This window comes from Quercus lobata, chromosome 11 (genome assembly GCF_001633185.2).
Source record: "Quercus lobata isolate SW786 chromosome 11, ValleyOak3.0 Primary Assembly, whole genome shotgun sequence".
NCBI lineage: Eukaryota > Viridiplantae > Streptophyta > Magnoliopsida > Fagales > Fagaceae > Quercus > Quercus lobata.
This window is the reverse complement of record NC_044914.1, coordinates 3,893,633-3,921,431: the sequence shown is the minus strand read 5'-3', so window position 1 is coordinate 3,921,431 and position 27,799 is coordinate 3,893,633. Positions and strand designations below refer to the sequence as shown.

Genomic DNA, 27,799 nt, shown 5'->3' with positions numbered 1-27,799 from the left:
ATTGTGCTCTAACTCAAGCGGCCCAAACAATAAATTTGTAAAGCGTGGATAAAAGAACTAGATCTATTCCAGAAGAGAAACGATTGAATTTGGTAATTTAAGACTGTTAGACACAAGTAGAATTAGAAAATTTATCCTCAAAATAACTTGAGGTGTTTATATTATATTGTCTTGTTAAACAATAAAATTATACAAGAGTGCACAGTCTTATTCTTCAAAATCCTTGATTTTTTCTGATCCCCTTTTTTTAGTACATCTTCCCATGTTATATAATCCAATCTTGGTGTTATTCTTACTACACATGTGTAGGTTAGATTCGGGAAACTCTTTCCTGTTCCATCCAGCACCTCCCGGAACTATTAACTAGTAGCTGTAAGATTGCTTAATCACTGTTCAAGCATCAATTTCACATTAATGCGGCCAGAGAATTGGTTGGGTGTCATTTAATGCGAAGGTAGCAACTTTTTGAAGATATTTGTTACCTTTCTCCTTTCTTATCCCTTGTCCAACGTCTAACTCTTAGTGGTGATGTAATTTCGAAGAAAGTCCATGATAATATGGCATTTTTACTGACTTCGGACACTTGTTGCCGAGATGGTTTTTATCCTCAGACGCTCGTTGGATTTATCTCATATTATATCTACTCTTCTCTTTACTCCGTTCTCCTTATAATCTTATCTAAACCTCCTCGGATGGTCTAATGTCCTCGGATCGGACTATAGGCCCAGTTAGTACTGCCTTAACAGTACTTCCTGATTAACTAGCCTCCACAATTATCTTATACATTTTTAGCTTTTGTACTATTTTATAAAAAATAAATAAAATATTCTCAAGAGTGAGTTAGACGAAACCAATGCAAACTCAAAATAGTTCAACTATCATGCTATGTTTGGCTACAATTATTTTGGGGAGGATGGAAAAAGGGAGTAGAAAATATGAGAGAAATTTGATAGGAATGGTATTTGGTTGGAAGGATGAGGGAGAGAGAAAATTGGTTAGACTGAACTATTTTATTTTCGTGTCTACTAAAATTCAATTTCTCCAAATTTGAGGGAAAAAACACAAAGAGAACAATGAGCAAAAGTTTTTGGATTTTTTTTTTGACAAAATTGCCCCAGCCATGGTAATTATTATGCCCCTAGCAAGTTTGCTTCTTTTCCTTTTTATTTTTTTATTTATTTTTTTGTTGTTGTCATTTTGTTCATTTTTTATAAAAAAATTTATTATGTTTTCTTATTTTCTAAATTCTTTGGGTTCTTGAAATTTATTTTTAAATGAAGCGTCCGTTCATACAAATTTTTTTAATAAAAATATAATGTTTAATTTTTGTTTTATCTAATAGAGATAAGATAGTAAATTTTTATACAAACTTTCCTATTATTTCATTTTCCTTCTCAAACAAACAATAAAAAAAAATTTCTACCTCTCCATTTTTTTTTTCTCCCAAACCAAACACACTTTAATAAGTTTCACTTTCCATTTTGGCATTTTCCAGTCAACTTCTGGTCTCCTCCCCCACTGCCACACACCTAGGTTTCCTCTTCCTCTTCCTCTTCTTCTCAAATCCCTCTCCAAAAAAACCCAAATTTTCAACCCAGAAAAACAAAAACAATGGGCAAGAACAAGAACAACAAAAGACCCTATTACAGCAGCAACAACAACAACAGACCTTCAAAGTCACCCAAAAAACACCATCCCTCTTCAAACATCTCAAACCCAAAAAACTCCTCACCATCACAACCACAACAACTCCAACCCAAAAAGCGCCCAACTTTCTCCTCTTATCTCGACACCCGAAACCTCCCTCCAAAAGTCAAACTCCTCTGCGAAATCATCGCCACCACGCAGTCCAATTCCATCGACGCTTCTCTCACCGACACCGGCATCCGGGTCACCCAGGCCGACGTCGAGCAAGTCCTCAAGCTCTCCTACTCCTTCCCGGGCCCTTCCGTCAAGTTCTTCCGCTGGTGCGGCCACCAGCTCAACGACGATCACAGCCCCTACGCCTGGAATCTGGTCGTGGACTTGCTGGGCAAGAACTCCCTTTTCGACGCGATGTGGGACGCCGTCAAGTCGATGAAGCGAGAGAGGTTGCTGTCCCTTGCTACCTTCGCTTCCATCTTCAGTAGCTACGTGATTGCCGAGCGGGTTCAGGATGCCGTGCTGACTTTCGAGGTCATGGAACAGTACGGCATTCCGCGTGATGTGGTGGCGCTGAACTCGTTGCTCAGTGCTATATGTAGAGATGGTAAAACCATCAATGCAGTTGAGTTCCTCCACGCTGCGCAGGAAAGGATCAGACCCGATATGGACACTTATGCCATTTTGTTGGAGGGGTGGGAGAATGAGTCCAATGTGGTTTGTGCCAGAAAGACGTTTGGTGACATGTTGTTTGATATTGGTTGGGACCCGAATAATGTCCCGGCTTATGATTCGTTCTTGACTACATTGATCAAGGCCGGGCCTGATGAGTTTGATGAAGCGCTTAAGCTGTTTCATACTCTCCGGGAAAAGGGGTGTTATCCCGGATTGAAGTTCTTCAAGGTAGCACTTGAAGCGTGTTCTAAGAAACGTGATGCTCGCGGGGCTGCTATGCTTTGGGATGTAATGCTTCGTGTTCGTGATCGCGGTTTGGCTTTTCATGTAAGCCCTGATTTGGAAATGTATTCCTGCGTTATTACTTTGTTTTGTACTTGTGGTGATACGGATACTGCGAAGAAGTTGTTGGATGAGATGGTTTTAAATGGGATTTTCCCGAATTCGAAGATTTATAATGTGCTGTTTCAGTTCATGTTGAAGAGCAAGCGGTTGAGGGATGCAACGGTTGTGTTTAATGAGATGGTTAAGAATGAGTTTGTTCCGGACTGTGCTAATTGTGCTTTAGCTGTTAGGAGTTACTTGAATTCTACGGAATATGTTATGGCTATAAAAATTTGGAAATGTATGATTGAGAACTATGATTCTGACTTGGAAGAGACTGGGAATCGCTTGGTTGTGGAACTTCGTGATATGAATAGGCTCCCAGAAGCTGTTAAGTATGCTGAGGATATGATTGCTAGAAGAATCAAGGTGAGCTCTTCCACGTTGTCAAAGCTGAGAGAGGGCCTTAACAAAGCCAGAAAGACATTAGTGTATGATGAACTTTTCAGAAAGTGGAAATATCATTAGGTAAGTTACGGGCAGTCTCCAAATAGTATAGAATTTGATATTTTTGCTCAATGATACATGCAAGTTCCATGGGCCTGGATTTATCTTTGTTGTGTACATGTATGGAAGTTCGTCGGATCATCTCACATTATGGCTCTTTCCTTTAAAAAGATTGGGTGCATGATGTACATATTGTATCTTGTGTAGGTCTATAGGTTTTTCCCATGTTTCAAACCATACTAGAACTTTTTTTTTTTTTTGATAGATAAAAACCATACTAGAACTGTGTAGCTTGAAATTTAAAATAATAATAATAATAATGGAAACAAGCTAATAAATACTTGAGGTCAAGAGCCTTGTAGCTTAGTGGCACTGACTAGTCTCCTTCATTAAGGAGAACCAGAATTAAATTATCAAAAAGGCTAACAAATAGTTCAGAATGCATTGGACTGAATCAAATGAGTTTGTTATCTAACAGATTAGCACTTTCTTTAACATTTGATAGATCAATAATCTTAAGAGGAAGAAATTTGTGAGGACCATGGAAGGTCTCTTTGTGCATTTGCTAATAAATTCTGCCATATACAATGCTTTCTTTTTAGTTATTTACTTCATATCACCAATTTCATCCTGGAATATATAATGGTAGAGAAAATACATCTTCAAGACTCTTAAATTGATAATTCGTCAGCTAATTCTAGTTAGTGTAGCTTTGGTTTTGGAGCTTGTGAAGGAGCCCAAAGTGGCTGTGCAGGATCCAAACCCGTACCTCAAACAGACTACTACAAAAGGAGCTTAGACCTACTGAAGAAGTCAGCATGATAGGTTTCAGTAATCTAAAAAAGAGTATGATGACTTTTTGAGACTAAGCAACTGTATAATTTCTTTTAAAAAGGGGATGATCTTAGATATCTGTTTGGCAATTTCTTGAGAAAGAGGAGCAAGAAAAATGTATATGATTTGTGCCTCATATAGTTTATTAGATATTATCACTGAGGACATTAGGAATGTGAAACTACCATTCCTAGAAATTCCAAAACAAAGGTTTTGCTGCTTTCTTTTATAAGCTCAAAATGCAAGATCTGATTTTCTCTTTACCTTTAAAGGTTGTTTCTTTCATAAAACCATTTTCTAGGTTCATTATTTTCACTTTGAATTTATCCAATCCAATCTCTAGTTTGAAACTCCCCTTTGATTGTTGATTGCAGCATGCTAGGCCTAGCCGAACTGCTATAAAGGTTCTGCAAACACAAATCAGGCCTAAGCCTATAATTGTGGAAACCAGATAATTTACCTAGTTTATGACCTTCTTTGTGTGATGATTTCGTAGTTAGGTGAGGGGGGATTTGAACCTAGGCATCTCCATTGGAAACACAAAGAAATGCCAATTTAGCTTCAAGGCTCTTGACACCTAGTTTTTGACAATTTTGAGACTGGAAGTAGTTTTAAGACCTTTTCTTTGGCTCTCTGTTGCACTGCAACCATTTTCTGGAAGGGGGAAAAGTCCTGTTTCAGTTGACTATGTCATTAAAGCAGCTGCTGGTTTTGGCTCCTATCTAGTGACTTCTTATCTGTACACTCCTGCACCTTTAAAATGTTGCTATTTTTCTACTTCAAATCTGCAAAGAGAAAAGCTTTGAGACCCACAATATGGCAAGTCTTGTGTGATAGCTAAGTGAACCTGAAACCTGTTGAATTAAATTGTAGGTGCTGGGACAGTCTGATGGCTGTTGAGTGCAAGAGAGTATTGGATGTAGGACAGCAGCTTTAGTGGGCCCTGATACCAATTTGACGTAGTCTAAGTTAGGATTCTTGATAAGTTCTTGAAGGATTCTTGTATAAGGTTGGATATTTAAGGGTTTAGGAATGGTTAGGTGATGAAAGATTGGATCTCAACTGATTCTTGGGAAATTTGATGGTTGCATGATGTAACCATGAATTGAATGAGAAGCAAAGGGTGATAAACTCTAGGCAATCGCATCCTTAAAGCTTAACAATATGCTAGAACTTTATTAAATTCAATCTCTCTTAGTTATATTGAATTCATACAAGTCTCTATATAGGCTATGGGCAATTGTTTTCTTAGGAAGACTATGATTCCTAACACAATAAAAAGTAATTAAAGAACTTCTAAACCATTTTAGAAACTGTCTGAACAAAATAGAACAAAGACTCAAAATATAAAATTAGACTCATGGGCCTCTGTTATAGTCCGTTCAAGCAAGTATGGAAACTACCAGTACCAGATTTCCCTCTGAAATAATAAAAGCTTAAGAAAATTTAATTCAATGTGAGCAGCAATTTTTTTATTGTAAAGGGACATAAAACTAAGACTTATTAGCAACTAAAATAACCTTTGAAGGTGCTGATTAGATCCCACATCAGAAGTGGACCATATTTTTGAATTATTTTCTTATTTGCTATTTTTTTTCAAAAGCTTTTTGCTGGCTTGCATCATTTTTATCACAAGGTCAGCAATAATTCAATCAAAAGTCAAATTGTTTATTATCTGTAACTCAAAGACCAGGAAACGGAAGCATGCCATGCACGACCTTCTACCCTGAATGATTGAGATTTCAATTTTAAGGGTGGTGCCATGCCGCAAGATCAATCAAGTCTCACATGTGAAAAAAATTGAGAGGGAAGAGGGACTCCATTCCTCGTCCTTCCTTGCTTGCCAACTCCTTTCTGCAACTTATAAAATGGACTAGTCCAATTTTTTTTCTATTAGTTAAAATTTGGAGTTAAGCGTTTCAGAACTTTTCCTCACATATATAGAGACACATATTGGTTGCATCATTGATGCAACTATTGCATTGTTTAAATTTCAAATGAAATAATGCCACCGCCTCAAATGGAGCCTTTGCATTGGAATGGCTGATTCTTTAGGTGTTTTATCACAGCCTAAGCACTTCTAGTTACCTGGTCTCTAAAACTTAGAAGGTAGAAAATTTAGAAGTAGAATGCAGGTTCTACTAGAAATTGTGTTTTATTTGTCTCTTTGTTGACATTCTATAGAAATGGAATTGTGTTTATCTGTCTACATTAGCATCCTCTTTTTCATGTATAAGAGTTTGCCATTTTGTTCTCCAGAGAAAGAATACCTTTTGGTTGTACAGTTGCAAGAATACATGCACACACACACAGAATTTACTGTTCTTTTATTGCAATTTTTGGTCTATAATCTTTAGTTTGAAGTGCATTGGGCTTTTTAGTAGTTTGTTTGCGTGATGGGTGGTGGGCTGAGGATACAAATTGTGGAAAGTTTAAGATGGTTATGTTACCTTGAGAAAATATTCTTGCATTTATTGTAGCTTTTGGGAATTTTCAGTTTATGGTTGTACCTCATTCTTTGATGTGGTGTATTTAAGGGGAGAGGAATTACCGGAGCTTTAAGGATTTAGAAAGGACTTTAGTGGAACTGAAATTGTTTTTCTTTAGAACTTCATTGGATTGGATGTTAGCTCTTGGAACTCACTCTTTATTTTTGGTTTGTGATTGGATAGATGTTTGTTATTTGAGTGTTTGATTGTTTTCAGTCCCAAGTTGTATACACCCTGTAGACTTGGGCAATTCTGTTTTTGGTTCAATAAATTTCATATTATTTATTTATATACATATATAAAGATTAGTTTTCATATATAAGTTCTTTTAATGAACCTATAACTGGTGAATTGGATTCCAAATTAGTGGCACTACCAGTGTGGACTGTCAAGTCTCATGATTGTTTATTTGGTGAGGAGAACTTAGGTCTAATGTAGAAGAAGGGTTTAAGAAGAAATTTTAGCATCAATCAATATTAAAGCAAAGAAAAAGATAACAGAATTAAAGATAACATAGTCTTTTTTATAATAGAGTTTAGTGACGACCATAGAACCCTAATACTTTATCTTACATATAACAATTAGATTCTAACCATCCAACTTCATTAAAAGTCACTTGCTAGTGATATGACATTTTGAAATACTAAATACATAATAATAAATAAAATATAACATAGAGAAATAAAAGATAAGGGACTAATGGTTTCTTTTTTTTAAAAATTAAAAAATTCTTTTAGGCTTACATTTCCCTACATCAGTTGTGAGTTGTCTTCCTTCATGTATGTACTATTTGTAGTGGTTAGTCCTTTTTCTGTTGGTTGATTAACTCCTTCCCTCATAATCTTCCTGGTTTATTTTGGGTTACCTTTGGTTACATCTTTCCTTTTTTTCTCATGTTATAGCTTGTTTCCAATATCATGTGGTTCTTGTTGCTTGTAATGTGCTTGTTTGGATACCTTATTTGTTTTTCCTACCAAGTGCTTCACCATCTAGCTTGCAGACATTAGAAGAAAATAGTAGGATCTTTTTGTCTTCTTGCACTTCATTTGGAGTTCATGCTTCCAATCCAATAATTTTTTATTCATTTTCAGATTTCTGTGCACTGATGCATCTTTTGGTGATTTATTCTCAATTAAGCTTGAAACTTATCTATTTGAGGCATCAGAACATTATAGCAAAATAGATAATTATATAACGAATGTGATCTGTGAATATTTTTATATGTTATTTTACTTATCAAAATTTTATATAGTATTTTAAAATGTTTCTTGTGTTATATTTCAGAATCTAGAACTCAGCTTTGAAGTTCTTTGTCATGTGAGAGTTTAATGATTTTTATTGAAATGAGTCCTTCTACTCCATGCAATGTTTTATTTGTTAGCTTTTCTGACAATTTAATACTCATTATGTTAATTGTGATTCAAGTGTATATGCTCCAATCACCACAGATGTATTCTCTTGGGTTCACGAATTGGCTCTTTTCTTTCCTTTTGGTTTGTTGTTGTCGTTGTTGTTGTTGCTACTGCTGTTTTTACCCCATTTAGGTAATGGTTGAGAGCAAAACTTGCTTACCTTATAAAATTAAGCACAAGCACAATAGGAGAATGTACTAGGCTTACATGAATTATGAAATTCCAGGTTACATTCCTTTAGGTTATAGTGCTTCCCTGTAATTGGCCTGATGAAATACATCCCCATTGGTAGGTAAATCTTTGATTTTTTTTTTTCAAGCAACAATGTGATACTGATACCTAAAATCTTGTTGGTATCCCAGAAAAAATAAATGATCTCTCTGTTTATTTGGAACACCTAATAAATCATGCTTGTTCAGGCTGGTATGAGAACACAGCTGTGACTGGAATTCCAGGTTCTGAAAGTAAAGCTATTCTCAGGAAAATGCTCATTAGTCTCCATAGTCACCCTATGGAGATATTGGGTTTCAGAGTCTTGTGTCATAGACTTTCAGACTCTGTCACTAATCAAAAAGTTCTGGCTCAGTTTGCTAGGATAGATTCCTGGATGAGCATGTTACCATCCAATGTGATTTGATCAAAGCTACTTGAATCTCTTATTAAATATAATATACAGGTCCTCTGGGGTAATGTCTTAAGTTTCTTCAAGGGTCATCAAAGATCAAAGATATTGAGGCCAAACGAGTGGTGGTTTATGCTTTAAATTGATGGGAACAATATATGAATCTTGTCATGACTCTGAAAACCACTTGGTGATTGTGCGAGGGTAGTTAAATTATTAAACTGTATGTTTCCAAAATAAAATGAATTTATTTTATTTTTTTAAAATGTACTTGGCGGGCATGACCTATAAGTTGTCATGCCTTTGGCATAGATGAAGATCCTGGAGTTAAAAGGTAAGCTTAATGGTTTATGAAGTGCATAACTTGCTACCAACATGGGGTCTCGAAAAAGTTTTTCATTTATCCTATCTCCCTTGGGAAGCAAGCAAACATTATCAACTTTCTAGTTGAAGGAAAATGGTATCCTTGTTTTTCTCTGGAAGTCTAGAGGGCTCCTAGTCCAGTTGTTTCAACTTTCCACTTAACAGTAGCTTATCAAAAAAAAAAAAAAAAGAAGAAGAAGAAAGAAATAAAAATTCACTTTAGTGTTTCATGTGTTCTGATCAGATCTAGACATTTTTGTTATGCATGAATGCATATATAAACCAATGCTCTTATGGCAATCATTAACTTTTCCTATGGTTATATGTGCTGCTCTTCTAGGTAGTCTCTTTCTCGTGATTTTTGTTCCTCGTTATTTTCATAAATTTTTTGTTAGGTGGGGTTGATATCCTTACTTTCTTATTTGTTTGTTGAGAGCTTTAGTAGGCAATCTGAATTTATTGGAAACTTGTCATCTCACCAGGTTCCTATCTTCTAAACGGAAATTGGAAAGAAGTGAGGATTGATCTAGTAGTGATTGTAATGTTGTCATTGGATTTTAAAGCAAGATTGAACAAAACTCTATATGAAAGATATTCCATGGCCAGCGTAATGTGTAGATGTTCCTTACTTCCATCCATGTCTTGTAGAAATTGTCCATCAATTTATCAGCAAAAGCCTTGAGCTATAATGGCTTTCATATGTGGGGAAGTTTCTACGGCAAAATTGGTTATGCTGAACCATTCATAGTATTCGTAGCCTAATAAAGAGAAAATTTAATTTGATCTGAGCAGCAGTTTTTTTTTGTTGTAAAGGGACATAAAACTAAGACTTATTAGCAACTAAAATAGTCTTTGAAGGTGCTGATCAGATCCCACATAAAAAGTGGACCATATTTTTGAATTATTTTCTTATTTGCTATTTTTTTCAAAAGCTTTTTGCTGGCTTGCATCAGTTTTTTTTTTTTATCACAAGGTCAGCAATAATTCAATCAAAAGTCAAAGCTGTTTATTATCTGGAACTTAAAGACCAGGAAATGGAAGCATGCCGTGCAAGACTATCTACCCTCAATGATTGAGATTTCAATTGTAAGGGTGCGGCCGTGCCGCAAGATCAATTGAGTCTCACATGTGAAAAAAATCGAGAGGGAAGAGGGACTCCATTCCTCGTCCTTCCTTGCTTGCCAACTCCTTTCTGAAACTTGTAAAATGGACTAGTCCAATTCTTTCCTCTAAGTTAAAATTTGGCATTTAGCGTTTCAGAACTTTTCCTCACATATATAGAGAAACATATTGTTTGCTTCATTGATGCAACTATTGCATTGTTTAGATTTTAAAGGAAATAATGCCATTGCCTCAAATGGAGCCTTTACATTGGAATGGCTGATTCTTTAGGTGTCTCATCACAGCATAAGCACTTCTAGTTACCTGGTATCTAAAACTTAGAGAAGGTAGAAAATTTAGAAGTAGAATGCAGGTTCTACTAGAAATTGTGTTTTATTTGTCTCTTTGCTGACATTCTATAGAAATGGAATTGTGTTTATCTGTGAACGTTAGCATCCTCTTTTTCATGTATACGACTTTGTCATTTTGTTCTCTAGAGAAAGAATACTTTTGGTTGTACAGTTGCAAAAATACATGCACACACACGGAATTTACTATTCTTTTATTGCAATTTTTGGTCTATAGTCTTTAGTTTGGAGTGCATTGGGCTTTTTAGTAGTTTGTTTGCGTGATGGGTGGTGGGCTGAGGACACAAATTGTGGAAAGTTTAAGATGGTTATGTTACCTCGAGAAAATATTCTTGCATTTATTGTAGCTTTTGGGAATTTTTAGTTTATGGTTGTACCTCATTGTTTGATGTGGTGTATTTAGGGGGAGAGGAATTACCAGAGCTTTAAGGATTTAGAAAGGACTTTAGCGGAACTGAAATTGTTTTTCCTTAGAACTTTATTGGATTGGATGTAGGAAGTCACTCTTTATTTTTGGTTTGTGATTGGATAGATGTTTGTTATTTGAGTGTTTGATTGTTTTCGGTCCCAAGTTGTGTACACCCTGTAGACTTGGGTGATTTTTTTTTTTTGGTTCAATAAATTTCATTATATATATAAAGATTAGTTTTCTTATATAAGTGCTTTTAATGAACCTATAACTGGTGAATTGGATTCCAAATTAGTGGCACTACCAGTGTGGACTGTTAAGTCTCATGATTGTTTATTTGGTGAGGAGAACTTAGGTCTAACGTAGAGGAAGGGTTTAAGAAGAAATTTTAGTAACAATCAAGGTTTAAGCAAAGAATAAGATAACAGAATTAAAGATAACATAAGCTTTTTTATAATAGACTTCAGTAACCATAGAATCCTAATCCTTTATCTTACATATAACATTTAGATTCTAACCATCCAACTTCATTAAAGGTCACTTGCTAGTGACATAACATTTTGAAATACTAAATACATAATAATAAATAAAATATAACATAGAGAAATAAAAGATAAGGAATAATGGTTTCTTTTTAAAAAAAAAAAAAAAAAAAAAAAATCTTTTAGGCTTACGTTTCCCTACATCAGTTGTGAGTTGTCTCCCTTCACGTATGTACTATTTGTAGTGGTTAGTCCTTTTTCTGTTGGTTGATTAACTCCTTATCTCATAATCTTCCTGGTTTATTTTTGGTTCCCTTTGGTTACATCTTTCCTTTTTTTCTCATGTTATAGCTTGTTTCCAATATCATGTGGTTCTTGTTGCTTGTAATGCGCTTGTTTGGATACCTTATTTGTTTTTCCTACAAAGTGTTTCATTATTGCACTTCATTTGGAGTTTCATGCTTCCAAGCCAATAATTTTTTATTCATTTTCAGATTTCTATGCACCAATGCATCTTTTGGTGATTTATTCTCGATTAAGCTTGAAGCTTATCTATTTGAGGCATCAGAATTCAGAACATTAGCATATTAGATAATTATATAACAAATGTGATTGGTGAATATTTTGTATGGTATTTTACTTATCAAAATTTTATATAGTATTTTAAAATGTCTCGTGTTATATTTCAGAATCTAGAACTCAGCTTTGAAGCTCTGTCACCTGAGAGTTTAATGCTTTTAATGAAATGAGTCCTTTTACTCCATGCAATGTTTTATTTGTTAGCTTTTCTGACAATTTAATACTCATTTTGTTAATTTCGATTCAAGTGTATATGCTCCAATCACCACAGATATATATTCTTTTAGGCTCACGAATTGGCTTCTTTTCTTTCCCTTTTGTTTGTTGTTGTCGTTTTTGTTGTTGCTACCGCTGTTTTTTACCCCATTTAGGTAATGGTTGAGATCAAAACTTGCCTACCTTATAAACTTAAGCACCATAGGAGAATGCACTAGGCTTACAGGAATTATGACTTTAGGAACCCCTAGCAAAGTCCGGGTTACATTCCTTTAGGTTATAGTGCTTCCCTGTAATTGGGTTGATGAAATAAATCCCCATTCGTAGGTAAATCTTCAATTTTTATCAAGCAGCAATGTGATACTGGTACCTAAAATCTTGTTAGTATCCCAGAAAAAGAAACAATCTCTTTGTTTATTTGGAACACCTAATAAATCATGCTTGTCCAGGCTGGCATGAGAACACAGGTTTGACTGGAATTCCAGGTTCTGAAAGAAAAGCTATTCTTAGGAAAATGCTCATTAGTCTCCATGGTCAACCTATGGAGATATTGGGTTTCAGAGTCTTGTGTCATAGACTTTCAGACTCTGTCGCTAATCAAAAAGTTTTGGCTTAGTTTGCTAGGATAGATTCCTGGATGAGCATGTTACCATCCAATGTGATTTGGTTAAAGCTACCTGAATCTCTTATTAATTGTAATATACAAAGTCCTCTGGAGTTATGTCTTAAGTTTCTTTAAGTGTCATCAAAGATCAAAGATATTGAGGCAAAATGAGTGGTGGTTTATGCTTAAATTGATGGGAGTAGTATATGAATCTTGTCATGATTCATGAAAACCTTTTGGTGATTGTGTGAGGGTAGTTAAATTATTAAACTGTATGTATCCAAAATAAAATGGAATTTTTTTTTTTTTTTTTTTTTTTTTTTAAATGTACTTGGCGGGGCATGACCTATAAATTGTCATGCCTTTGGCATAGATGAAGATCCTGGAGTTCAAAGGTAAGCTTAATGGTTTATGAAGTGCATAACTTGCTAGGAACATGGAGTCTCGAAAAAGTTTTTCATTTATCATATCTCCCTTGGGAAGCGAACATTATCAAATTTCTAGTTGAAGGAAAATGGTATCCTTGTTTTTCTCCGAAGTCCGGAGGCTTCTAATCCAATTGTTTCAACTTTCCACTTAATAGTAACTTATCAAAAAAGAAAGGAAAAAAAAAAAAAAAAAGAAAGAAAGAAAGAAAAATTAACTTAGTGTTTCCTGTGTTCTGATCAGATCTAGACATTTTTGTTATGCATGAATGCATATAAAAATCAATGCTCTTAGGACATTCGTTAACTTTTCCTATAGTTATATGTGCTGCTCTTCTAGGTAGTCGCTCTTTCGTGATTTTTGTTCCTCTTTATTTTCATAAATTTTTTGTTAGGTGGGGTTGATGTCCTTACTTTCTTATTTGTTTGTTGAAAGCTTCAGTAGGCAATCTGAATTTATTGGAAACTTGTCATCTCACCAGGCTCCTTTCTTCTAAACGGAAATTGGAAAGAAGTGAGGATTGATCTAGTAATGATTGTAATGTTGTCATTGGATTTTAAAGCAAGAATGAACAAAACTCTATATGAAAGATATTCCATGGCCAGCGTAATGTGTAGATGTTCCATACTTCCATCCATGTCTTGTAGAAATTGTCCATCAATTTATCAGCAATAGCCTTGAGCTATAAAGGCTATCATATGTGGGGAAGTTTCTAAGGCAAATTTGGTTATGCTGAACCATTCATGGTATTCCTACTAATAAAGAGAGAAAGACCTTTATTTATTTTATTTAAAAAAAAAAAAATTAATGTTGGGATGAATGACGATGAGAATAGCCTATATATTCTTGTAATCAATAGTTTACAATTATGAATAGTATTTGCATTAGAGCAAGATTTAGGTACAGTACTTAGGTGTTGTTTCTTAAGTTCTTTTTTTAAGATTCTACCATATAGATTTTTTCTCATGGGAAGGAAGTGTATTTTTTAGTTAAACAGCCACATGGCTGAATCTTAAGATGAGAAATTTAAGAAACAACACCTAATGTACTATAGCTAAAGTTTTGTCCTTTGCATTATAGATTCCATATTGCAATAATTCAATCTTTCAACAGCTATGAAGTCAATTAAATTTGGTAAAGGTTTGCTCAAGTTTGAGCAAATCATTTTTTGGCTTAATTGATACCTCTTCGTAATTAGTGTTATGCAGAATGTGAGGTTATATGTTCAAGATTCATCGGGTGTGTAATTTATCAATGAATATAATGGTTAAATGCAATGCTAGTTGGGTGTGAAAAGCTAGTTGGGTGTGGTTTTCAGTGCTGGTAGTTGGGCTATGGTGCCACCATGAATGGAGAGAAAAAAGAAAAGAAAATAAATTAATTAGCAATAAAACTATTTTTTTAATTAAATTTATTTAAATGCTTTTTTAATTAATTTTTCTATTAAATGTATGCATTTCTTTTCCATTAACGGAATGGTAACACAAGGTGTCAAGGTATGAGATGGGCATTTATCAAAGTTCAAAGATTTATTATTATTATTATTATTATTATTATTAATTCAATAGTACAATAATAAGGAGGGGAATTTGAATCTCGATTCTTCTAATAAAAAAGAGTAGACTATACCACTTAATTACAAAACTCTTGATAAGGAGTATAATTTCAAATTAGAAGTACAATGATCAATATGATTATAGGGTGTTTTCGCATTTTTTCTCTAATAAAATTACAAAACAACTATAAAAAGTGGATCCATCATATTTTCTCTAGTTGTCAGCTTGTGACCCTCTTTCTCCCCCCCCCCCCCCCCCTTCTTCACACTTGTTTGATTATAGGGTGTTTTCGCATTTTTTCTCTAATAAAATTACAAACAACTATAAAAGTGGATCCATCATATTTTCTCTAGTTGTCAGCTTGTGACCCTCTGTCTCTCCCCCCCCCCCCCCCTCTTCTTCACACTTGTTTGCTCCTCACACAATATTTACAACAATAGGTGTGAGTCAATCTTCAAATTCCTCTTCTCCTTCTCTTCCTCCAACAACAACGAGCTTTATTGTGTCATATCTATACAACTATAAACAAATTGTTAGGATTTTTTTTTTAAATAACTATAAAACCCAAACTATATTATTAGTTAGGCAACGTTTGAAACTAATTACGTTTCTAACAATTCGAGTCCAGAGGACTCGATTTTGGGGAGCTGAGATGTTCACGTAGGCCTGGAAATCGAGTTCATTGGACTCGGTTTCTGTACATGGAAATCAAGTCTAATGGACTCGGTTTCTGTACATGGAAAACGAGTCTAATGGACTCGATTTTCGTTCATGGAAATCGAGCTCAGAGTACTTGGTTTTCTTTGTTCAGCCGGACATGAACTCACTAAGGAAGAGAACACACATGCTCTGTTTTACTCTCCACAAAACAGAGCATGTGAGGAAGAGTGGTGGCTAACAGAGCATGTAGGTGTTGCTTGCTTTGTTTTATCCAACATGTCGTCCCTAAGGAATGCTGTTAATAGAAGAGCTCATAAGGAGCAAGCTCGACTGTAAGTCTCACCAGAAGTAATAATTTCTTTTTATATTGTACCCTTTCAAATATATAAAAATATTTTTTCATTTTCATATCCAGACATGCAAGGAAAAAATTCGGGCTTCTTGAAAAACACAAGGACTATGTTAAGCGTGCACAAGCATTTCACAAAAAGGAGGATACTTTGCGGGTAAGTGTTCTTGCTTCTTGTTTAGCTGGTAATCAAACTCTCAAATACATAATGGGGTTGTTTTGTAAATGGGTTTTTTTTTTTTTTTTTTTTTTTTTTTTTTTCTCTCTACAGAAACTAAAGGAGAAAGCAGCTTTTAGAAACCCAAATGAATTTTACACTCTTCTTATTTTCTTAATCTCTACTCACATGCTCTGTTTTGTGGAGAGTAAAATAGAGCATGTGAGTGTTCTCTTCCTTGGTGATTTCATATCCGTGTGCTGAACGAAGAAAACCGAGTACTCTGAGCTCGATCACCATGAACGAAAATCGAGTCCATTAGACTCGTTTTCCATGTATAGAAACCGAGTCCAATAGACTCGATTTCCATGTACAGAAACCGAGTCCAGTGAAATCGATTTCCAAGCCTATGTGGACTTCTCAGCTCCCCAAAATCGAGTCCTTTGGACTCGAATTGTTAGAAACGAAATTAGTTTCAAACGTTGCTTAACTAATAATATAGTTTGGGTTTTATAGTTATTTTTTAAAAAAATCCCAAATTGTTATGATTTTAACTTTGAAATATTGCTACATACATATTCTAGGAGCTTCGATGCATGTTGTATAGTTTTGAAGTTCTTCAAGTTGATGCACCCTTTGTTCAAATTGGTATATGTATTACCAAATCATCACACAATTTTACTAGCTTAATGCCTTGTTTTTCAGCTTATATGTTGCCAATGGCTATATGAGGTATAGTATATGCTCAGGATCTCTATTATAATTAGGTAAAAAAAGAAAAAGGAAGGTTTACATGTCAAAGCTAAACCAAATGAAACCTTGCAATAATAAATAGTGTAATAGTAGATACACAATATTTTTCACAATTATTAATATTAATATGAATTATTGTAAATGGAGCAACATCACATTTATTAGGGTTAATCACTAACATCACAATTATTATGTGATTATTTTTATTATATATATAATTTGTTTTTTTGGCTTTCAAAAAAGAGTAGTTCTAGTGGCACAACTTGTGTCACAACTTGCCCATGTGGCGAGTTGTGGTTGGTGGAGGGGTGTCCCCACATGGACCCACCATCACCCTTCCACCAACCACAACTCACCACATGGGCGAGTTGTGGCACAAGTTATGGCATCAGGATTTTTCTTCAAAAAAATAAAAATTCACTGCAACAAAATAAGTATTAGATGAAAGTACAATTTAGGCCCTGTATCCTTTCAATTTAGGCTAGGCTGCTCAGAGTGGTGTTTTAAAATCATCAAGCCCCTGGCCCAGACCACCCCATATCATATCACATCACATACTATATAATAAAAGTTGAGTTTAAAAGTTGTGATTGCGTCAAGTGGTTTCACCAAATTGCAGAATTTAATTTTTTTTTAATATATATCATTTTTTATTCTTATCTTCTTCTTCTATAATTTATATGTTGATAAAAATCTTAATTTGATTACAATCCAAATTCGACTACAATTTATTTGTTCATATCATATCAAATTTTATTTTGTTTTTTCAGATAAATAATAAAACAACCATTATTAGAGCATCCATAGCAGTTGTGCCAAATGCCAAATATTTGGTACATATGCCACACCAAACATAAAAATAAAGCTTTATCAGATGTTTCAAATCTCAAAAATTATGCCACATTGCTATAGTACCGTCTTAAATATGAGACAGTATAGACAACAATTGCAAAATGGGATAATATTATTTTATTGCATTTTTCTCTCTCCTCTTCCACAGATATCTCTCTCTTCGTTGACTCTATCTCATTTCTTCTCTCTCTGTCACTCTCTATCTCTTCCTTCTCCTCCCTGCTCAAGAAAGTTGCTCAAGATCACTCTCCAGTCCTCGCTGCGATCTCGCTCCCTCACTTTCTAGTCCCTGCCATCGATCTCGCTAGTTCTCGTTGCTGATCTCGCTGCCTCATTTTCCACAACTTACCACCGATCTCACTGCCTCATGCTCCAGCCCTCGTTGTCGACATCCACAGCCCTCACCACCGACCTTCAGATCTCTCTTAATCAGGTTGTGGGTGTGAGATTTAGGATGGGTTTTGATGTGGGTTTTGGGTCGGCGTTGTGGGTGTGAGATTTGGGATGAGTTTCGATGTTGGTGTTATTGCTGTTGATGTTGTTGATCAGCGTTGATGTTATTGCTGTTGTTGATGATAATGGGGAGGAGATAATATATTATTTTAATGTATAGTAAATATTATTTTAATGTATAGAATTGAATGATAAAACATATGATAAATGAGATATTGTAAAATGATGTTGTAAAATAGTAAAGTAAGCTTTTCATGTGTCAAAATAACATTTTTTATAGAACATCTGCTACAGATGCTCTTACGGTCTTAAAAAAAAAAACGCATCCTACTTGGTTGATAACTATACAATAGCTATGGGATACTATTTTAAATTATATTTTAATTTTACCATTAACTTTAATTAATAGTTTTTTTTTTTAATTTGTTTATATCATATTAGTTTCCTTTAAAGTATTGATATCTACAATGGAGTACTTAGGGTCTGTTTGGATACAGCTGAAAATTGAAAACTAAAACTGAAAACTGAAAAATACTGTAGCAAAATAATTTTTAAATGTGTGAATAGTACCGTGGGACCCATTTTTAATGAAAAAGTTGCTGAAAAGTGAAATTTGTGGATCCGTGAACAATACACGATGTGTACTGATTGGCTGAAAAAAGTTTGAAAAGTCAAAATTTGCCTGTTCATTGAACAGTGCATGAACAGTAACTACAAGTCTAAAAAACGTGTGAAAAAAAAGAAGGGGGAAAAACGCAAATGCGCTGGAATCAGTGCAATCCAAACGCAGCTTTAGTAATTTCGATCACAAGAGATTGTCAATGTAAATTATTCCATCTAAAAAAATAGAAGAAATGAGACATTTGATAGATGAAAGATTATTATTATTATTATTTTGAGAGTTTTAATTTATAATAACTCTTTATTATTAGACTAAAATATTAATCGGTTTTTGATGTAAACAAGATTAAACTAGATGTCTTAATCAACTATCAAAAGCTTTACGAGTAAATTGAAACTCATATTATTATTATTTTTTGGTTAACAATTCATTTTAGAAAATTTTTTACATAACTTTTATAAAAAAAAAAAGAAGTCAAAATATATATATTTCCTCATAAATTTTTTTAAAATGAATTATTAATTAAAATTTCGGTTTTTATTTTATTTTATTTTTATTGTTATAAAGTTGCTTTTTACTTCTGACAGAGCTCATTGGAAGTTGTAGTTTTCTTTTTTTTTGAGAATCTATTTGAAGTTGGAGGTTGTAGTTGGCAGTGAAGTGATGCTCGTAAATTTTGCTTTACAGCTGGATGGGTACGCCCAAGGAAATAGGTACTGTAGCTGGAATTAATTGAGCTTCAGAGTTACTTGAATCAACTTGAGGCGAAAGAATTAGATACACGGAGAGAGACAAATGGAAGATGGAAGGAGAATCAAAGAATGCAAAGACTGAAAGAGAGTAAGAAGGAAGTTCTGTAAATCGCCGGGTTGACTCGCTCTCCCATTCTCTACTGACCGAGTTTCTCTCTCTCACACACACAAACACAAACACGCATTTTTCTCGCACTATCCTACTAAAAACGAAAACCAGAATCTGGGTTGTTTAAGGTTTTTGTCGATTCAGTACCTATTTCTCAGTGTTACTGTCTTTTAGTTTACAGTATCTTCAAGCAATGTCAGACAGCTTATCTTCTGAAGAAGTCTCCAAATCGATGTGGGACTCTCTACCTCCAGAAATCGTGACTGATGTTTTCCTACGCTTGCCTGTAAAATCCATCATAACTTGTACATGCGTCTCCAAAACATGGAAATATCTCATCCAAAACCCCACCTTCATTTCCAACCATCTCCACCACTCCAACAACAACAACCACCCCCTACTCCTCTTCGGACTAAATGAAGAAAATGCAAAAGAACAATACGTTTTGCATTTTGACGACAACCAAGATTTCAATGAGTACACCAGGTTTGATTGCGACCCTTTTCGTGTAGTGGGTACTTGTAATGGCCTCATCTTCCTTGCTGATGATTCATATAGGCACTGTTATATTATCTATAACCCTCGTGTTAGAAAGTTTGTCAAGCTTCCTAAACCCAATATCAGCTTCTCCTCACATGGCGGCTACAACGCCTCTGGGTTTGGATTTGATTCCAAAACCAATGACTATAAGGTGGTGAGGTTTGTGACTCTTGAACAGAAAGTCCAAAAGGGTAAGTCTCCACCGGAGGTGGAGGTCTACTCACTCTCCACTGGAAAATGGAGAATGATTACTGCTTTGCCTCCTATAGCTTTTGCACGTGATCGTGATTCGCGTGCTTTTGTCAATGGAGCTCTGCATTGGGTTGCTTTGAGGGAGCCTAGGAACGAACGTCTTGTTTTTGTTATGGTGTTTGATTTGGGGGAAGAGGTTTTCCGTGAGATAGCGCTGCCGGAACCTTGGATGAGCGTATCTATTTCAGCGTATGGGAATTCCCTTGCCCTGTTCCAATTTTCTATTCACTGTCTCAGATCCAGTATATGGGTGATGAAAGACTATGCGGATGCATCATCATGGACCAAAATTATAACTTTGTCTGATGAAGGTCTCATAGAGGGCATACCAATACCGAGGCCAATAGGTTTTAGGAAGAGTGGTGAGTTTATTCTGGATATGTATGGAGAATACCTCGTCTCACGAGACCTTGAGACCCAAGAGATTAAAGATCTTAGGATTCGTGGCTATGGATGTTATTTGGTTGATTCTTATGTTGAGAGCCTAGTTTTACTTGACAAACCCAACCAACTAAGGAAAAGACAGAAAAGAAAGAGGAACAACGACAGGCAAGATACATCTTATTGTCAAGCTTATTTTGATGGTTTTCCATTTTGTTCTTCATATATACCTGGTTTTGATTATGAGTTTGATATGAATATAAATTCTATAAATTCTTATTGTTGATTGATTACCTTAATTGAGTGGCTTTATATTTAGAATAGATAGCAGATCAACGTTGTGGTTGTTTTCGGTTATACTGAGAAAACAAAGTGGTTTGTCTTGGTTATGAACTTTTAGCATGCTTATTTATCAATTGGTTGAAGATATTTGGACTGGGTGAGTATCATGTTTTCTGCCACTTATAATTTATATTATATAGATAGATGTACTCAACTTATTCTTTCTTGATAATGTTATGGTGGCCTCTTTTAACTTCACGTTTTCACACTCGTACTAGTATCTGTTTGGATCCACTGAAGACATGCATCATCCCAACATGGTACAGCAAGTACATATCATAATACTCCTAACTTCGAATTTCAGCTTAGTGTTACCTCTGAACAATCACCCCAATGCATCAACTTCTTAATTTTTAGTTACACATCAGGTTCCTAACCTTTGGGTGGTTAAGAATTGAAAATGAATTTTTTATAATCCTCCTCTTCTTCTTCTTCTTCTTCTTCTTCTTCTTTTCCCTCCCTTCCCCCAGATATGTAAATATAAATTATAAATGCAAACGTAATTGCAGAAAACAGATTTGTGGACCAATGTTATATAAGATCCACAGGTTTTTCTCAAGATGCAAAACACAGAATCGCTCTTGGTCCAAACACTCCAAACTCAGGTAAAATCCTCTTCTTGAACTAATATTTTTTATCTTTTGTTCTTTGGCTTAATTTGAGAATTTTTATGCCAATAAAATAGTAATGCTTAGATGTATTGCTTTGTTGACTCCATTTCCTTCCTTTGTTTTTCTTTTCCCTCTCTTCATCTTTTGTGAATGAGTTAGTATTTTCTATTACATAATTGTATGAAGTAGATGCAAAACAGTGTCTGCCATGCTTGCATTGTGTGTGTGTGTGTGTGTGTGTGTTAAATTTATGCTTTCTCAGTGAATAAGATAGCAGTTATGTCTATGTAATGGGTGTAAAGGTATTTATGGAAACTACCTATAAATCTGTTCTTTAATCTTAGGATATTACATTGATAGGGTGGGATTGCATATTACATTTCACCATCTAATAAGGGCTTTGCTGGATACATTCAAATCGCAACATATATCACCGTTACTAGAAGAACCGGGGTTTAAATTCCCCCCTCCCCCTCTATAACTATCAAATTGTCAACAAAAAAAAAATAGCAACATAAGTTTAATTTTATTTTTCTAGTCATTTATATTAAACATAAAATTTGAATTTTATGTTAATATCCTGCAATGATAGCAAGTTTAAGAGACAAAACCAAATGGACTTGTTGATCAGATGGCCTCACTTGAAACATTAAATTGAAGGCCTTCTTTCTATGTACAGGAAAGGCAGCAACCTTGGAGGTAGGAATTCATAAGGCTTTCTCTGGGACGGCATTGATACTTTTCCTTAGAAATGGAGTGGCCTAACTTGGTGAGTTCAAACATAGGATTTCCAGTGTTTCGGAAAATAATAATAATAACTCTTTTTGAGACATGTTTGCCATGCATTGGGATGAAGGTGCTTGCCAGTGCTCTGTGTGTATTGTCTTCATCTTAAACCATTTGGTCACTAATGTTTCTTTAAATGTGTATAAGCACTATATTTGTGTGATAATTCTTCTTCTATGCAAGCATACAAGAGTTTTTGCTCCACTGTGCTCACAGATGAATATAATCCCTTACTTGGAAGAGATCATTCTGGAAGTTCATGGTAGTTAGCATCTTTTTAGCCTTTTATTTTTCTTTAAATGAAAACATGTTGATGGAAAAATCAATCTTTGGTTCCTAGGAGTTATTTTTTACTGTTGCAATGAGATCTGTGATAGCGATGCTTAGTGAAAAAGGCAATGATATCTGTGATAATTTGTTAGTGTTGCTTGGCGAGAGATGGTGGTTCAGTCGTGGTTTTTGGTTATATTTTTTCTTCTTATGAAGATTGCTAACTTTTGCAGCTAGTTTCTTTCACCTTTCCCCAATTTGGGTGGTTGTTTCTCTGCTTTGTAACTTTTCCTTATTTGGAGGCAGCAAGAGGCTGTAGGCAGTGAAGCCTTTCCTTATAGACATTCCTCTCATCCCTTGTGAAGGTGAAACTCAATCCAAAATCCTAACACCACTCCCCAAAAAAAATATCTACCAAGAAGCTAAGTTGGCAACTTTTCTTATGTGATTTATAAGCTGAAATTCTTTTCATCATATACTGTGATAATGTTCTTACTTGGTTCTTTAGATCAAAGTTATCCCTCACAAAATGGTTAAAATATTTCTCTTAGAGAAAGAGGACATTGATGTTATGAATGAAGAGAACACAAGTGATCAATTATTGTTGAGCAAGGGACAACACCCTGCACATAAGACATTTAACACTTAAGGATGTACTATTAAAAAGGGGTGGGAAAAAAAAACCCTAAACTAGCATCCAGAGATGTATTACTTAAGAGTCTTAGAGCATGTTGATGGATGATACAAACCTTGTCTCATAGTCGTAATAGTGATTTGTGGTTATCTAGTTGGCTTTAGCTTTACCTTGAAATTATTTGTTTTGGTTGTAATTAACAGTTAATTTCATATCGTATTTGTGTTCTTTCTATTACTATGAACTTTGCAATATTTCTACTCCTGTATTTTCTTTTGGAACACAGTCTTCTCTTTACAATTGTTTGTAGTTAAGTAGCAGGAAATCTTCTTATTATATAATTGTTGTCATGGGAACCTTCATATATCATTTGCCCCAGTCCCCCGTCCCCATTGTTGCTAACGTTCATGTGGTAAAGGCTTGGAGTCTCTCATAATTTGTATATCTCGAAACCACAAATCTTAGTGTTTATTTTTCTATATGATTACTAAACTGATTAGTATTATTTTACCTTCTTATGTTAAATCTTGAACAAGAATGCTCTTACAGTTTTTAAATTCTTGCAGGACCTTTTGAAATCATGCTTGATGATGAGTTGTACATAAGTAACAACTTTAACTCAGGGAAAGAAAAGATTCAACAAAGTGTTTTGATGGTGTTTTGTTTCTTAGTATTGGCATTAGTTTTTATGTCAAAATGGATTGTAGTAGCTATTATGTGAATTTACTTTGTTAAACTCATTTGGGCTACACCATTCTTGTGTTTGTAATTCTGGATGATATGTAGTTTGGTTTCAGTTTGTTTATAAAAATGATTAAGCGCTAAACTGTCTGCCATGCTTCCATTGTGCTTGTTTGTGAACATGTATTTGTGTGTCAAATTTCTTCTATCTTAGTGTGTTAAATTTCTTCTTTATAGCGAATGAACTAGATAACGGTTATATCTATGTAATGGGGTTATAGGTTTCTATGAAAATTGTCTTTTTTTTTTTTTTTTTTTTTTTTTTTTTTTAATCTTAGGATATTTACATTTAAGATGATAGGAAGGAGGGGGTGTATTTTTACCATCTAATAAGGGTTGTATCTATGTAATGGGTTTAAAGGTATCTATGGAATGACTTTACCAGAGCTTTAAGGATTTAGAAAGGACTTTAGTGGAACTGAAATTGTTTTTCTTTAGAACTATATTGGGTTGAATGTTAGTTGTAGGAAGTCACTCTTAATTTTTGGTTTTATGATTACATCCCCAATGTACTCGGCTTGGCACTTTTTCTATTATTAATAATATTTTTACATTACTTATCAAAAAAAAAAAATTTTGGTTTGTGATTGGATAGATGTTTGTTATTTGAGTGTTTGATTGTTTTCGGTCCCAAGTTGTATACACCTTGGAGACTTGGGTGATCATTTTTTTGGTTCAATAAATTTCATTATATATATACACATATAAAGATTAGTTTTCTTATATAAGTTCTTTTAATGAACCTATAACTGGTGAATTGGATTCCAAATTAGTGGCACTACTAGTGTGGACTGTTAAGTCTCATGATTGTTTATTTGGTGAGGAGAACTTCGGTCTAATGTAGAAGAAGGGTTTAAGAAGAAATTTTAGTTACAATCAAGATTAAATCAAAGAAAAAGATAACAGAGTTAAAGATAACATAGGCTTTTTTATAATAGACTTTAGTAACCCTTGAATCCTAATCCTTTACCTTACATATAACAATTAGATTCTAACCATCCAAATTAACTTCATTAAAAGTCACTTGCTAGTGACATGACATTTTGAAATACTAAATACATAATAATAAATAAAATATAACATAGAGAATAAAAGAAAAGGGACTAATGGTTTCTTTTTTAAAAAATAAAAAAATTCTTTTCAGCTTACGTATCCCTACATCAGTTGTGAGTTGTCTTCCTTCATGTATGTACTATTTGTAGTGGTTAGTCCTTTTACTGTTGGTTGATTAACACCTTATCTCATAATCTTCCTGGTTGATTTGGGTTACCTTTGGTTACATCTTTTTTTTTTTTAATTAATTAATTAATCTATTAATTTTTTTTTTTTTATGTTATAGCTTATTTCCAATATCATGTGGTTCTTGTTGCTTGTAATGTGCTTGTTTGGATACTTGATTTGTTTTTCCTACCAAGTGCTTTATTATCTAGCTTGCAGACATTAGAAGAAAATATAGTAGGATCTTTTTGTCTTCTTGCACCTCATTTGGAGTTTCATGCTTCCAATCCAATAATTTTTTATTCATTTTCAGATTTTTGTGCACCAATGCATCTTTTGGTGATTTATTCTTGATTAAGCTTGAAACTTATCTATTTGAGACATCAGAATTCAGAACATTATAGCATAATAGATAATTATATAACGAATGTGATTGGTGAATATTAATTTGGTATTTTACTTATCAAAATTTTATATTGTATTTTAAAATGTTTTTTTGTGTTATATTTCAGAATCTAGAACTCAGCTTAAAGCTCTTTGTCATGTGAGAGTTTAATGCTTATAAAGAAATGAGTCCTTTTACTCCATGCAATGTTTTATTTGTTAGCTTTTCTGACAATTTAATACTCATTATGTTAATTTCGATTCAAGTGTATATGCTCCAATCACCACAGATATATATTCTTTTAGGTTCATTATTTGGCTTCTTTTCTTTCCTTTTTGTTTGTTGTTGTCGTTTGTTGTTGTTTTACCCCATTTAGTTAATGGTTGAGAGCAAAACTTGCTTACCTTATAAACTTAAGCACAATAGGAGAACTAGGCTTACATGAATTATGACTTCAGGAACCCCTAGTAAAGTCCGGGTTACATTCCTTTAGGTTATAGTGCTTTCCTGTAATTGGCCTGATGAAATACATCACCATTGGTAGGTAAATCTTTGATTTTTTTTTTTCAAGCAGCAAGGTGATACTGATACCTAAAATCTTTTTTGTGTCCCAGAAAAAGAAATGATCTTCCTATTTATTTGGAACACCTAATAAATCGTGCTTGTCCAGGCTGGCATGAGAACACAGATGTGACTGGAATTCCAGGTTCTATAAGTAAAGCTATTCTCAGGATAATGCTCATTAGTCTCCATAGTCACCCTATGGAGATACTGGTTTCAGAGTCTTGTGTCATAGACTTTTAGACTCCGTCGCTAATCAAAAAGTTCTGGCTTAGTTTGCTAGGATAGATTCCAGGATGAGCATGTTACCATCCAATGTGATTTGGTTTAATTATAACATACAAGTCCTCTGAAGTAATGTCTTAAGTTTCTTCAGGTGTCATCAAAGATCAAAGATATTGAGGCGAAATGAGTGGTGGTTTATGCTTAAATTGATGGGAGCAATATATGAATCCTGTCATGAGTCACGAAAACCTCTTGGTGGTTGTGTGAGGGTAGTTAAATTATTAAATTGTATGTGTCCAAAATGAAATGAATTTATTTAAAAAAAAAAAAAGTACTTGGCGGGGCATGACCTATAAATTGTCATCCCTTTGGCATAGATGAAGATCCTGAAGTTAAAAGGTAAGCTTAATGTTTTATGAAGTGCATAATTTGCTAAGAACATGGAGTCTCGAAAAAAGTTTTTCATTTATCCTATCTCCCTTGGGAAGCAAGCATTATCCACTTTCTAGTTGAAGGAAAATTGTATCCTTGTTTTTCTCTGGAAGTCTAGAGGGCTCCTAATCCAGTTGTTTCAACTTTCCACTTAATAGTTACTTATCAAAAAAAGAAGAAAAAAGAAGGAGGAGAAATTCACTTTAGTGTTTCATGTGTTCCGATCAGATTTAGACATTTTTGTTGTGTATGAATATATATATATATATATATATATAAACCAATGCTCTTGGGGCGATCATTAACATTTCCTATAGTTATATGTGCTGCTCTTCTAGTAGTCTCTTTTTCGTGATTTTTGTTCCTCTTTATTTTCATAATTTTGTTGGTTTGGTGGGGTTGATATCCTTACTTTCTTATTTGTTTGTTGAGAGCTTTAGTAGGCAATCTGAATTTATTGGAAACTTGTCATCTCACCAGGTTCCTTTCTTCTAAACGGAAATTCGAAAGAAGTGAGGATTGATCTAGTAATGATTGTAATGTTGTCTTTGGATTTTAAAGCAAGAATGAACAAAACTCCATATGAAAGATATTCCATGGCCAGCGTAATGTGTAGATGTTCCATATTTCCATCCATGTGTAGAAATTGTCCATCAATTTATCATAAATAGCCTTGAATCTTGAGCTATAAAGGCTATCATATTTGGGGAAGTTTCTAAGGCAAATTTGGTTATGCTGAACCATTCATTGTATTCGTAGCCTAATAAAGAGAAAAAGTCCTTTATTTATTTTATTTCTTAAAAAAAAAAAATAATGTTGGGATGAATAACGATGAGAATAGCCTATATATTCTTGTAATCAATAGTTTACAATTATGAACAGTATTTGCATTTATAGATTTCATATTGCAATATTTCAATCTTTCAACAGCTATGGAGTCAATTAAGTGTCTGCTTGGGAAACGCGTTTTTCAGCGGTTATGTTTTTTTTAGTGGGTCTCGTGTACAATTTACAGGATCCGCAAGTACTTTTTTTCAACAAAAACAACTTTAAAATTAGGTCCTACGGTACTATTCACACATTTAAAAATTATTTTGCTACAGTAT

General features: G+C 34.2%; 1 protein-coding gene and 1 non-coding gene across 16 annotated transcripts; one reads left to right on the top strand and one right to left on the bottom strand.

The window, feature by feature from the left end:
* Positions 1–1,486: 1,486 nt before the first annotated feature.
* On the top strand, positions 1,487–27,483 carry LOC115969360 (pentatricopeptide repeat-containing protein At1g77360, mitochondrial-like). Of its 15 annotated transcripts, XR_004086948.1 has the most exons (5): positions 19,119–20,656; positions 21,340–21,435; positions 22,121–22,210; positions 22,804–22,862; positions 23,698–23,957. XR_004086948.1 is itself a non-coding variant. In XM_031088987.1 (2 exons), the coding sequence occupies exon 1, from the start codon at positions 1,612–1,614 to the stop codon at positions 3,166–3,168; it is 1,557 nt and encodes a 518-aa protein (XP_030944847.1). In that variant the 5' UTR covers positions 1,487–1,611; the 3' UTR covers positions 27,174–27,434. The 15 variants fall into 15 exon arrangements, 9 of the variants coding, with proteins under 9 accessions (XP_030944847.1, XP_030944848.1, XP_030944844.1 ...); XR_004086951.1 differs by lacking the exons at positions 22,804–22,862; positions 23,698–23,957 and adding an exon at positions 27,174–27,483; XR_004086950.1 differs by lacking the exon at positions 22,804–22,862 and having other exon boundaries at positions 23,681–23,957.
* On the bottom strand, positions 21,326–21,456 carry LOC115969661. The gene has a single exon (XR_004087025.1). It is a non-coding gene; the product is annotated as a small nucleolar RNA snoR2/U65 (small nucleolar RNA).
* Positions 27,484–27,799: the final 316 nt, after the last annotated feature.